We start from the raw sequence: 12466 nt of genomic DNA, 5'->3' as shown, positions 1-12466 counted from the left end.
TAACTCTTTCATAGAGTTCTAAACTCGCACTGAGTTCCTAAACTCATTAAGAGTTATTCTTAAACTTGTCACACAAGTTCTCCTCAACCTCAAGTCAAGAGGATTCAACCATGTTCCACGAGTTTAAGCGTTCAGATCGTCAACGTACGGAAAGTAAACTCGATACGAACATCGAGGAAGGCATTCCATCGACACCAAGAAGAACCCAGGTTAAACAAAGAGAATGGTATCCGTCAATCCCTTCTCTCTTTTATAAATCGGGAATCCGATACAATAATATTATAATTTCTTTTTCTAAGTCTGTTAGAAGAAGTTGTATCGATAGAATTATAATTAATTCTTTTTCTGAGCCAGTGAGAGAGAATAATACAAATTTAATTATTAATTGTCTTCTTTAATTTTTCCCAACAAACAAAAGATGGCGACTCTACTGGGGAATAGCTTTTCACCGATGAAGAAATGGTGACGCAATCTGACACCAAGCTCGCTGGAATGACTGTTGAAACTCTGTTCGTCAAGTTCGATCAAACCAAGTATGAGGAGTTACTCTCTTCCGGATCCCTTAACCCCAAGGCTATGCGTAAGATCCGCAAAGTTTTTAAGAAGACTAAAGCTCCAGTTGTGACCAACTTGTCGAAGGACTATCTCCCCTGGGGGTTGCACTATTCATACGGTCCCCTCTCTGAAGGAGAAGACTTAGCTTTATAGCTAAACTCATCAATCGAGTTAAAGGTTCTATGTCCATGCCTAAACAGCGGGTATCAGGTCACAAGAGGCTTATTATTGTAACTAACCTGATCAGTACAGATGGCGACGTCACTTCAAAAGCCTTAAAATAGGCTAAGAAGAACACCGCTCGACGAAGGAGAAGGTCTCGACGATGAGCACAACTCTGAGAAAGCTGATCTCTCAACCAATGTGAGCCTTGCGTTTGTGAGACGAAATGCGATCCAGAGCTCTGTGTTTCTGTTTTGAAATAAGAGCCTCGCATTCATGAGCCAAAACAAGAATCTCGTGTGAATCAAGTTGAATGCAGCCCTCAGTGGCGCGTTATGCAACCAAAATGCAGCCCTCAGAGGCATGTTTTATAATCAAAACGTAGCCCTCAGGGGCGCGTTATTCAAGTAGAACGCAACCCTCAGGCCTGCATCTTACCTTCAGAATGCAACCCTCGGGCCTATATTTTACCTTCAGAACGTAGCTCTTAGGCATGCATTTTACCATCAGAATGCAACCCTCAAGACTGCGTTGACCAGCCAGAATGCAACTCGCAAAGGCGTGTTTCACCAGCAAAATGCAAACCTCAGTCTTGCATTCTTCAATCTAAACACGACCCTCGTATTCCTTCTTCAAGACCTGATGTGATTCGTCACGTCAGAAAAGATCAACATGGATTTAAGATCCATGTTCACTAAGAATCAGCCACGTCTACTGATGGACATGGGATTCCAGCTTCAACCTCACGTTCAGTGAGAAATGCTTCCCAAGTCTTTGATTTAAGTGGACTTTTATCGAGAGAAAGCCCAATGCAATAAGCCACTCATTCATGATAATGTGGGTGGCTTATTTCTACGGTCCTCTCAGAATGCCAATGTTGTGCTTTTGTGCCTAAGTGATCAGTGTTTGACCGATTGACGAGCATTGCTCGACCAAGCAAACGACGACACCAATACAAAAAGAAGCCTTCAGAGATTGAGTATCCTGGAGTCACTATCAATATGATCGGTAGAGGGAAGTCGTCAGTCACTAGTTCTAATGAGTCAGAGATGGATCGTTCTCCAAGCGTCAGAGAAATCACTAACGAGTTTGAAGGAATCTATCAACTCACTCGAACGCGAATAGGAGTCATTCTTCCTGTCAACTATCGGAGGTTAGCCAGAGGAACCAATTTCGATGACGAACGTTTAGCCATCATGGAGTCTCAAGCATCAAGTTCTTTCGTTGGACATGAAAGCTTCGTCCACATGGTAGAAAATTCTGAAGATCTCTCAAAGAGGGTTGATGAAAAGGAGACCATGCTCAAATCATAGCAGGAGACACTCAATGAACTCTGGATCCTGATGGGCCAAATTGTCATAGACAGGGTCAAATCTCAGAAGATAAATTCGCCACCAAGACAAGAATCTTCCTGAAGAGGAAGAACGTTTTCATCCCGACCTCACACAAGCAAAGAAAATGGAAAAGTGGTTGATGGTGCTACAGAAGCCCACAACCTGGAATCTTCCTCTGATGAAGGAAGAGAGACTGAGAACAAGCAGAATCTCCATTCTGCCAAAATGGAAGAATTGAAAACCTGCCTCAATACCATTGCTAACAGAAGCAAGCTCCAAAATAAGGGAGTTGCTAGGTCCTATCCTGTCGAATGAGATGCAACCCCTTATCCTCTAAAGTTTGAGGTCCCAACGCTACAAGATTTTGATGGCACGGGATCACCGAATCAACATATATATTATTTTTTTAAGTCACAGACTAGGAATGTGATATCAAACGATATCATACTAGCTCGATTGTTCATTGGCACCCTCAAGGGAGTTGTCTTTAAATGATTCAGGAAACTGCCTACCAAATGTATTCAAAAGTAGATGAATCTAGAGAGACTCTTCCTATCAAGATTCTTTAAAGAGGATAGAAAAGTCTCCATCCATATCCTTCTCGCTACTAAGCAGAAGAAGAGTGAGTCCGTCGAAGCCTTTGTCAAGAGGTTCCAAAGCATGGCTCTTCGATGTTCGTCAGGTATGATACAATCTATCTTAGTGAAGACCTGTCAACATGACTTGCAGACTAACCTTCTAGCACAAATGAGGGTTACAGAATGCCGTTCCTAGAGACAACTAATCTCTCAAGATGAACAAGCTCAAAAAATTATCACCAGGGTCAAAGCCGAGGAACAAAGTAAGCATAATCAAGCTGAGCAATGGGACCAAGCCTAATCTTCTCAGTCAAAAGGGAATGATACTACGACCACTAAAGTCAATCACCTTTAATAGGATGGCAGGTCCATAAAACTATCATGTTAACAGTTACCTCTGATAGCCAAACTATTCAGATAACCGCCTAATGTGTGACGTATTCCAATCATAGTCGTTATACTCCAATGTCACTGAACGACTTGACGGATAGTGGTCCACTAGGCGATGTACCTTGTCTACCCCTTTTCCCCTATGCACTTGTTCAAAACTGGGGGTTGGTTTATTTGTGGTCTACTGGATTATGAATAATAAATTTTCTAAGTTGTCATGTTTAACAAGACACCTCTGTCAACTATAAAATTCCTCTCCTGCTAAGTCTTAGTCAAGACTGGGGGTTGGTTATTTGTTATTTCTCAAATAGAATAACAAATTCACAAAACTATCAAGTTAACAATACACTTTTAATAGTCAATTCCTCTAAAATTCCCTTATAAATCCTCTTTAATAGGATGATAAGTCCTCAAAGTTTCTCCGATCACAGCAACTTCTATCACATTAAATATCACATCTCTGACAACCAATCCTTTCATCATGTTAATATTACACTTCTGATGATGTCATGTTAATATTATACCTCTGACGACCAAATTAACTTATCAACTCTCTTCAATAGAGCGATAGGTCCACAATCTTATCAAGTTAACATCACACCTCTGACAACCAAATCAACTTATTGACTCTCTTTAATAGAATGATAGGTTTACAAACCCGTCAAGTTAACATCACACCTCTGATGACCAAATCAACTTATAGACTCTCTTTAATAGAGCGATAGCCCCGCAAAATACTATTAGGGTAACATCACACCTCTAGCAATCAAACCTTTAATGAACTTGTTAATCCTTTTTTAACAAGAATAGTAAGTTTTCATTATAAAATCCCCAGTGGATTAAAGATTTTCTAGAATTGTCCTAGTGGTAATGAAGAAAATTTCTGAATTTCAGTCTAAGTGAAAATCATGCCAAGTTAATACTACACCTCTGGCACTTCCAACTTTCTTTTAGTATTTTAAGTGAAAACATAACACAGAAAGAAACATTGACAAAGTCTACGTATTCAATATCGTAGTAGGTTATTATTAATAATACAAAAATCAATACCTTACATGCATTGGGGATTTTATCTTGATCCCTAATTAGAGATAAGTCTGCATCTAACACATACTACCGGGTGACCTATTCCCGCAATAATGGCGAAATCTACGTATTCAACATCATAGCATCAAAAATCCATATATTTCACGCATGTGAGACTTTATCTTGATCTCTAATTAGAGATAAGGCTATGCCTAACACGTGTTGCAGGATAGTCCATTCCCGTGAAATTGATAAATTCTATGTATTCGGTATCATAGCACTAAGTCTAAGAGAGTTCATTTTTTTAACACAACGTTACATGTGGAACAGACTTAGACAACCCACATGCTAGCCCGACTCAAACAGTAGTCGGTAAAGGCTTGTCAAATTCGTTAAGGGCTGAGGGTTTGCCAAAAATCCTACGAATATTTGCGGGTCCATCAGCTGAATGGATGTGAGTTGTAACGTGACATTTGAGAGCTTCTGATCATGAGTAGCTTCTATCGTCGTTATAGTTTCTCTTTGAATCTCATCCTCACACAGGTCCTGCATGACAAATCCCTTCAACTAAGATACCTTTGAAGCGGATGTAGAGAACAACTCCTTTATGACAAGGAATCAACAGCTTCAAGATTAGAGTTAAGATCCAAAGTCTTTTGAAAATTCGTCCTAGTCAATTGTGAACTTTTAAAAACTTTGGAGGAGGTTCTGTAGGCTGACTAAAAATTACTACAAATAACTGATCCCCATCAAACATCAATGATAAAAGTTACAATCTGACGGCTTACAGAAGACTACAATTTAAAAACTTTCATATAGATCGATGAAAGCTCTAATTCAACAGCCTTCACAATCAATATCAAGGGTTATAATCTGACGATTATCTTATTTTTAAGGAGTCAAGAAAAATATTATAAGATGATGATCTTTGTAATGCTCTAGCAAAAGAGACTATAAATTAACGGTCTCTTCAAATCAAAACGCAGATATCTCTCAAACCGTAAGAAATTTGGTGAAACGGACAGGAGCAAACTGAAACCTTAGGTTGGGTTTGGTTGGCTCCGTCTCGTCGAGATAGTCGATTTTTATATATAATTCGTCCAATTTTGACTTACGGTTTGAAAGTTATGACATGTTCTTCGCAGTAAGTTATGTTCTAAAGTCCGTCTGCAAGACTAGACTTCACCTAAACATTAGACTTAGCCTGAAGCTCGCCAAGCTTGCCTGAGACTCACCTCTGCGTTCCAGAGTCAAAACACAGAGTTCATCTCTACGTCCCAACAACAAAACGCAAAATTTATGGCTGCGTTCCAGACTCAAAACAAAGAGTTCGTGGTTGCGTTCCAGACTCAAAACACAAAGTTCATGGCTGTGTTCCAGACTCAAAATGTAGAGTTCATGTCTGCGTCCCAACAACAAAACGCAAAGTTCGTGGTTGTGTTTCCAGGCTCAAATGCAAAGCCTAACTCTGCATCCTAGGTCCAGAACGCAGAATTCGTGCCCAGAATGCATATCTTGCGTTGGACTCGTTCAAACACGAGCTGAACGGTTTCAAAAAAAATTCACGATTTGAGGGGATCACTCCCCCACTTAGGAGCAAATTAAGGGCATAGTTACACCCCCTTAATCTCCTATAAATGATGAAAAACTCAACTGAGTTAAGGATCTCCAATTGATCCTCTTTTCGACAGCTAGAAAAAAGGGAGACTTTTTGGATCTGGGAGCACTTTTGGATATGGGAGAGATCAACATTCACCCTTGGATATCTAAGATCATTCCTCAGCAATAGAGATTTTTGGAGCTTTCTTTCTTGGCTTGAAAATCAATTTTAGTTAGATCTTAATTAACTCTTTCATAGAGTTTTAAACTCGCCTTGAGTTCTAAAACTCGTTAAGAGTTATTCTTAAACTTGCCACGCAAGTTCTCATCAACCTCAAGTCAAGAGGATTCAACCGTATTCTAGGAGTTTAAGCGTTCGGATCGTCACCGGAGAGCAAACTTGATACGAACATCGAGAGAGACATTCCATCGACACCAAGAAAAACCCAAGTTAAACAAAGGGAAGGATCTCCGTCGATACCTTCTCTCTTTTAGAAATCAAAAATCTGATACAAGACGATTATAATTTTTTTTCTAAGTCTGTTAGAAAGAAGTTGTATCGATAGAATTGTCATTAATTCTTTTTCTGAGCTTGTCAAAGATAATAATACAAATTTAATTTTCAATTGTCTTCTTCAAATTTTCTCAACAAACAAAGGACTCACATGTAGAGATGTGAATAATTTATTGTGAGCCAGAGAAATGGAAACCCTATTCGTGACAAACAACAAGAAAAACGGGCTTAAGAAAAGAGAGTGTATCTGATATTTCTTTCTAGTGATATTTTATTTTCTCCATTTTATTTTCTTGATTTTTGAGAAATTAACTAAACCGCCCCTAAGCAAATTTATTTAGAGGAGGAAAGTCTTCAAGAAATTATTTCCACCCATTTTTTCAAAAAAAAAGGGTTTCTTATAAAATAGGCCACATCATCCAATAGAATTGTCACGCTTTATCTTATTTATAAGTATTTTGCCCATGCTTGCATGTGTGAGTCTTACATATAAAATAAGTAATATGGACCGGATAATGGAAACTGAACCCATATCATTTAGCTTGGAAGTGTAGAACTCTGATTTTTTATATCTGATATTTGGTCTCTAGAAGTTTCTTCTTTAATATATCATATACACATGGTTCTAAATTAAACCGAACAGACTTTTTTTGAACTACTTCTTCCCTTTCATGTTTTTATATATACTATATATTTTTTGTTATGAGCATAAAATGGCTTGTACCAATGACTTATGGATTACTAAAAAATAAACAATTTTGATGTGGGGAAATTAGTGTGTGGTTTAGGACAGGTACATATGATCTTGGGGTCCCTTAATCTCCCTTGATGGCTGATTATTTCGAAGGGTATGTTGAATGGTAACTCCCTGTACAGAATAATAGAGGTTATGTTGGCTTTCTTGTTTTGATGATGTTTAACAAATAATTTACTCCTAATGTTGTTTGTCTAGTGTTTGTGTTTTTGTCTTCTTGTTTTGATGATGTTTAACAAATAATTTACTCCTAATGTTGTTTGTCTAGTGTTTGTGTTTTTGTATTTATTCTAGGCAAACAACGAGTTGTTTGTCTAGTGTTTGTGTTTTTGTATTTATTCTAGGCAAACAACGAGTTAGAGGTTGGATGGATTGCGCTTCAACGATCATATCCAATGGAGGTTGGCGGAATTATAGAGTGAAGTCTTGCATTTCAAGTTGAAGATCCAAGTTCAAGCTTTATCCACAAGATTATCAAGAAAAGCTTATTGAAGATCAAGATCATAGCTTGGGTAATTTAGTTTAGGTGTTATATTATGTGTGTTAAGTACTTTAAGCTTAATATCATATACACACACATTTTATTGGTGTTTATCCACAAACAAAGTTTTTACAAGCATATAAATAAACATTTATATTCATACATGTTTGTTTTTATGCGGATAAGTTGGTTTGGTTTAATTTCATAGATATGAAACAAAAATATATCCATATACATACTCATATGTTTCATATTCTATTGTATTTGTAAAAATATTGTATTCATTATTTATAGACTTCATAACAATAGTTTATATCTTTCTTTAAGTCTACAAAATTATTTTATAATGTTTCAAAACAAGGTTAAGCTAAATGTCAAAACTCATACATTTTTATGTTTTGGACTATTTTGCAAAATAATGATATTTTACATTTGGAAGGTCCTTTTTGAAAACCAGTTTTTGTAGCATGTGTATTATCATGTCTATAATCATTTTTCAAAGTTTTATATTTTTTGGAATTTATTTGATATTTTTAAACATGATTTTAAATCAGAAAAACTGCTTACAAAACTGTCATTTTCATATATCTGTTTGTGGTTGACCGTCACGGTCGACCGCGCCCTTGATTTTTCCATGTGGAGCCAGCAGATACTTTCGCAGTCGACCGTCAAGCTAAAAATTCCCACGGTCGACTGCCACAGTCGATCGCAGATGTTTCTGAAAAGTTTCTCAGTCTCTAACATCCCTCGCGGTCGACCGCTATATGCCCAACGGTTCTTTTTATACAGAATCTAAAAAATATTTTTTTTGGGTTTTTGGGGGATTTGGTTGGGGGTTTTACTGTTGGTTTCTCTTCCTATATAAACCCTTCAAACCCCAACTACCAAAGGTATCCAAGAAGTTTTTAAAGCAAGAGTTTAATAGGGGTTTAAATTTGTTTAGTGTTTGTTTAAAAGAGTTTTATTTGTGAAGAAGTTTTTTACACAAGTGGAGGAGATCATCTATATTCCTTGGGCTTCATTTTAATCCATCTCTCCATCTTGTTTTTTACACAAGTGGAGGAGATCATCTATATTCCTTGGGCTTCATTTTAATCCATCTCTCCATCTTGTTTTTCAGAGAAGAATTTCTAAACTCAATATATTCCTTGGGCTTCATTTTAATCCATCTCTCCATCTTGTTTTTCAGAGAAGAATTTCTAAACTCAATCTAGTTTTGTATTAATTCTTTGTTATTTATCATTAAGCTAGTATTTACAATTGAGTTTAGTTGATTTGATTTCACTCATTGTTTACACACACCCACTTGAGCTTATTGTACTTGCATACATTGTATATTTGGGCTGGTGAGAGTTATAATAATTAAGTGTGAGCTTTTATTATGTTCTCATTCATATTAGAGAACAATCATTTATTGTAATTGTGTTTATTGTGAGAATCACTTTGTAATACACTTGTACATCGAGAGAAGTGTGTGGCGAGAGTTGGGGATCGTCCCAAGAGGAGTGGCATCGGTTGACGAACCTAGGGAGAGATTGTATCCGAGCACTTGAGGGAGACACGTCTAGTTCCAACACTTGAGAGGGTGTAGAGTAGGATTGCAAGAGTGTTGATTGTAGAGTTTTCGATAAACTAGAAAACCGCGTGTGAGGTGTAAACATTGTTCGGGTAAGCGTAGAAAACCCGATTGTGATAGTGGATTTCTCCCCGGGAGTGGGGAGCGGAGACGTAGGACGGAAGGCCCAAACTATGTGATCATATTGTGTGTTTGTATTATTTATATTGCTCACTATCTAGTTTAGATTGTTTACTCTTATGCCATTTATATATCCTTGCATGTATTTCATCATATATCTCATTGCTAGGATATATTCCTTTGTTCATATTACATATTCTTGCTCATAACATATTATATATCTATCTTGCAAGAATAATTTATTAATATATTCTTGCTCATAACATATTATATATCTATCTTGCAAGAATAATTTATTAATAAGTTTTAATTGGTATTTAAATCGGATTAGATTAGCATATATATCTATCTTGCAAGAATAATTTATTAATAAGTTTTAATTGGTATTTAAATCGGATTAGATTAGCATAAGACCCTAATCACCCCCTCTAGGGTCTAACAGGTTAGAGGTCATGAAGGTTATCTCTTTCAGTATGCCCTCCGACGCTCAAGTCAGTGACTAGTCTGAAGAGAAAAGCAGGATGTAGTCTCTAGGATTTTTTTGTGCATAAAATTGTCACTAGTAAAAAATTAGGCATCCTAGACAGAAAATTCCGTCTAGGATACACAGAATTCCGTCTAGGATGAGTATCCTAGACGGAATTCCATCTAGAATACTCGTCTAGGAAGTTTCCGTCTAGGATATAGTATTCTAGACGGAAATTCCGTCTAGAATACATCATAGACGGAATATTCTAGACGGAATTCAAAACCGTTTAGAATACATCCTAGACGGATTATTCCAGACGGAATTTCCGTCTAGAATACTGTATCCTAGACGGAAAAATTTTCCATCTAGGATGAGTATCCTAGACGGAAATTTCCGTCTAGAATAGTCATTCTAGACGGAAATTGATGTTTTTTATTTTTTTTTATTTTTAAAAGGTATCATGGACGGAATTTGAGCATCCTAGACAGAATTTCCGTCTAGGATGCTGCTACAGTAGTTTTTTTTGGCAGAATCTACTTTGAGTGCATGTACACAATATTAAACAACAAAAAAATATATTCATATCCAACACAATCTAATTATATTCCAATATCAAATCCTATTATATTCAAATAATACATTCACCAAAATAGTAGAGAGATACATAAATTGTTTACAAACTTTTACATAAATTATTTACAAGGGATGTTAGTGCATCGACAAACAGGTCTACCAGAGGCATGACACCCGTTGAAACCGCAGGCTAATACCATAATCTTGTTGATCCCTGCATCGTCTTGCATCGCCTTTCATTCTGATAGGTAATTTGCAAACATCCGTGCACAAGTAACAAAACATTAAACTCATTCTATCCATTTTGATTAGCCAACTAACATCTTTATTCTCAAATAAATGCTTAGTACCTCCGCAGCTATGTTCTCTTGACTTCGAAAAAGTGGAACCAATGCAGTCTTTCCATTGTCCATTTTCATGGAAGCCTGTAAAAGAGAAACAAGAAGAGAAATATATAAGCATATAATTTTATATGCGGACATAGAGTGTGGAACATGTTGATCTAAATGCAGAGGCGTGGCTGACAATTTGGGGGCCCTGTTCTAAATTTGCAATAATGTGAATTTCTGTGCCAACTTTTTACCTAATACATATTGCTCACAAAGTAAAATCTAAGATGATATTTCAGCATTAATGAACTTACAACAATCAAAATGATTAACCATTAGAGACTTTTAAAACAATGAATTCAACAAGAAGTTAGCAGATCATCAGTGATAACCGGACAGGCAAACATATGAGCAGCAGATAGATAAAAGAAAAAAAAAGGAAAAAATACATGCAAGATCAACATGAACCACAAGAGATATATAAACCTGAGCAGAAGCTCCACCAAGTTCCATTATCCCAGTAGTTTCCAAAGGATCACCTACTAGAGCAAGGGCATAATTTGCAGCCACCCATGCGAAGATGCCTTCATCAGAGCCTATAGCAATATTATTTTGAAAAAACTCTATTAAGAACTGAATTGAATCTCTAGTGATAAATAATGGTACTTGGTATATAAGTATATTAAATGCAACCGGAACAAGTTCTTAGCATGACGATAGTCAGCAATTAAGTACAAATATATGTAAACTCTCCAACAATATAATCAAGGATCAAAGTCTATAACCTCAAACAACAGCGAGTAAAAAACCTAAAGCCTATTCAAGTATGCTAACACATGAAAATAAAGCAGATTGATGATCATCCTAGTCAATATGATGAATTTTATCTAAGGCAACAAGTCCAATAAACAAGACTTATAAGTTACTTCAACTATGAACCATACGACTGGTTCTCTTATGAGAGCACAAACTCTGGTTAAATGGTGGTTTTGTAGCTAAAAGGGAGGTCAAAAAACTCGCCATCGTACATGACCAAATCATGAAGCAGGGGACAAATTTCGCTACTTGCGGAGACTATCATATCGTGAAATGATAGGTAGACACCCCTTGCAAATACACATACAAAATTACATCCAAGTCTGACAAAACATGAAGCAACATCTACAATAGTGAATATATATAAGTTGTATGTCTTATACCATATCTCGCTATTGATCAGTCGCCACTCTTCTATAATTTATCTACCCAGAGACAGGTCACACTCTTACAAGCACACAAGGTGTCAGACTGCTTCAAAGTCTATAAACTAGAAAATGGTTATGTACATGATTATATGTGAACAAATATAAATTTGGGGATATAATTCTTTATTTCGGTAATATTTCACTACTAAACCTTCTTTCGTATATGAAGGGATGTTAAGAATAAGTTTACCCTGGTAAGTGTTGAAACAAGTGCGTCAAGACTCAAAATTTGAACAAATTCTCTTCTTTCCACAGCAATCAATCTACTAGATAAACAAAACCTCAAGGCATTTAACAAAATCAGAGTTTTGCAAACCACATTACCTGATATGACGCTAGCCCAATCATCCTGGAACCGAAACCCCGAGCCCCTCAAACCCCCCCTACAACTCTCCAAAATCATCTCTTTAACCCCATCACCAACCATCCTCAACCCCACCGTCACGGCGTCGCCATCAGCCTAATCTTAGTCTCCCCCAAATTCCCCCTCCCAACTCTCTCCCTCCCAAACTCCACCAACTCCCTCAACGACTCCCCGGCTCTCCCCGTATCCCCCGCAAAAACCGAGAGCCCAGGCCTCACCTTCATCTCCGCCGTCGAATCGAGATCAATCTCAAAGGGGATCACAGATCCGGGTTGGGCCTTGTACCCGAACACGTGGATTCAGGTCCCGGTGCTGCCGACGTCGATGACGATGGAGAATTTTGGGGGAGGGTGAGAGGGGAAGAGGAGGGGGAGGCAGTGGAGAATTTTGGGATGAAA

The 12466-nt window shown here is 37.3% G+C and overlaps 1 protein-coding gene across 1 annotated transcript; it reads right to left on the bottom strand.

Annotated features, from left to right (window-relative positions):
• On the bottom strand, positions 10271–12131 carry LOC109834832 (probable apyrase 3). The gene is made up of 4 exons (XM_020402847.1): positions 12029–12131; positions 10947–11056; positions 10482–10556; positions 10271–10372 (listed from the first exon to the last, which is right to left on the bottom strand). The coding sequence occupies exons 1-4, from the start codon at positions 12129–12131 to the stop codon at positions 10322–10324; spliced, it is 339 nt and encodes a 112-aa protein (XP_020258436.1). The 3' UTR covers positions 10271–10321.

Source organism: Asparagus officinalis, chromosome 3 (assembly GCF_001876935.1).
Source record: "Asparagus officinalis chromosome 3, Aspof.V1, whole genome shotgun sequence".
Taxonomy (NCBI): Eukaryota; Viridiplantae; Streptophyta; class Magnoliopsida; order Asparagales; family Asparagaceae; genus Asparagus; species Asparagus officinalis.
Note: the sequence above shows the minus strand (reverse complement) of the source record. Positions and strands in the feature narration are given on the sequence as shown.